Consider the following 1,459-nt stretch of genomic DNA (forward strand, 5'->3'; position numbering starts at 1 on the left):
ATAAATAAATAAACAAACAAATACAAAAATAAATAAATAAATACATAAGTAAATAAATAAATAAATAGATCAGTAAAAATAACAACATATAAAAATGAAAAATAAAATGAAATAAAATAACAATATTGTTCTGTTCCCCTCCCCAGCTCTGCTTCCGTCGAGTGGGCTCTTTCTTCAAGAGGATCGTGGTCACCCCCATCACCGACTACTTCAACCTGTACGAGTTTCTCCGAATCCTCGCCGCCTTCCTCCAGTTCCAAGAAGACCACGGGATCTCGGCCATGCCCCTGCTGCACACCTTTGACTTCACCTTCGCCTGCGCCACGCGCGGCTACGAAGGTCTTTTGGTCCACGGGACCGGGGGTCAAATCCTGGAGATGATCAAAGAGTTGTTGTGTCGTATGAGCGACCTAAAACATCTCAAACTGAACCAGCTGCTTATTGACGTCATGGAGACGTCGGCGCTTTTTGACGGTATCGTCAGCTGTTTCGGCGACAGTCTTCACTCCCTGGAGATGCTCAACGTAACCAAGGTTCCCCTGGCCCTTCCAGACCTTGCCCGGTTCAGGAATCTGCTCAAACTGACGGTCAGCCCCCAACATCTGAACGAGGAGGTCCTGTTGCTGCTCTCCGGCTTGAGTCTTCTGCATCTTCACTTGCTCCAGGACCCTTACACCTGTGAGTGCGAGCCTGTTTCTTACGAAGCCTGGAAGCTGGTCAAAGAAATGTCTCCATGGCTGAGGGTGTACCTAGAAGTTTCTGGAATCACCAAGTCGCGTCTACTCATTCAGCCGCGCGCTCCGGTGCACGGTATTTTCCTCCGCACGCCCTACAGCCGTGTGCGCAGCGATCTGGTCATGTCGATCGTGGAACACTACAGCAAAACTCTCAACTACTTCGTGCAGGAGCGCTTGCCTCGGGTTCACGGGCCGCGGGGGTTCGAGTCTCGGTGTGACTCCTCTCTCCTCTTCCTCGTGCGTCGTTGTCCTTCGCTCCGCACGCTGGTGATAAGGGAGAGGATCAGCACGTCCACGCTGATTCTCCTAGCCAATGAGAGCCCGTATCTCAGCACCTTGTTGGTTCGACAGAACGCACTCATCAAGCGATGTGATTGGCCAAGACACGGAGAGTGGTCACGTGACTTTTACGAACGCCTCCGAGGGGCAGCCCTGGATTACGACCGTTGTACAGACGAGGTGTGCAGACTTCTGCGGCGTCGGTGGCGCCCTCTCTCGGACAAGCAGTTCATGAGATTGAAAATTGTGCCCAGAATGGAAATGTTTTGACAGTTGCAAAGATTTGTCCAGGCTCGAAAATGTTGTAATATCAACGTGTTTCAATACAATAACGTTTCCAGCACTGTGTGTTTTTATTCTATCATACACGAAAAAGTTGATTTTTGTGGGAGAATACGGGCTTTTGGATCGTAGCTCGTCATAGGCCTTTAGAAAGGGGCCGG

At 50.0% G+C, this 1,459-nt stretch overlaps 1 protein-coding gene across 1 annotated transcript in view; it reads left to right on the plus strand.

Moving 5' to 3' along the window:
* LOC101858759 (filaggrin) overlaps positions 1–1,357 on the plus strand; it is a gene marked incomplete at its 5' end in the record, with an annotated part of 6,731 nt that extends 5,374 nt beyond the window's left edge. The window contains 1 exon segment of the mRNA XM_005111942.3: positions 147–1,357. Within this exon segment, the coding sequence (XP_005111999.1) occupies positions 147–1,286 (1,140 nt within the window). The 3' untranslated portion in view covers positions 1,287–1,357.
* Positions 1,358–1,459: the final 102 nt, after the last annotated feature.

Source organism: Aplysia californica, unplaced genomic scaffold (genome assembly GCF_000002075.1).
Source record: "Aplysia californica isolate F4 #8 unplaced genomic scaffold, AplCal3.0 scaffold01152, whole genome shotgun sequence".
In the NCBI taxonomy this organism is placed as follows: Eukaryota; Metazoa; Mollusca; class Gastropoda; order Aplysiida; family Aplysiidae; genus Aplysia; species Aplysia californica.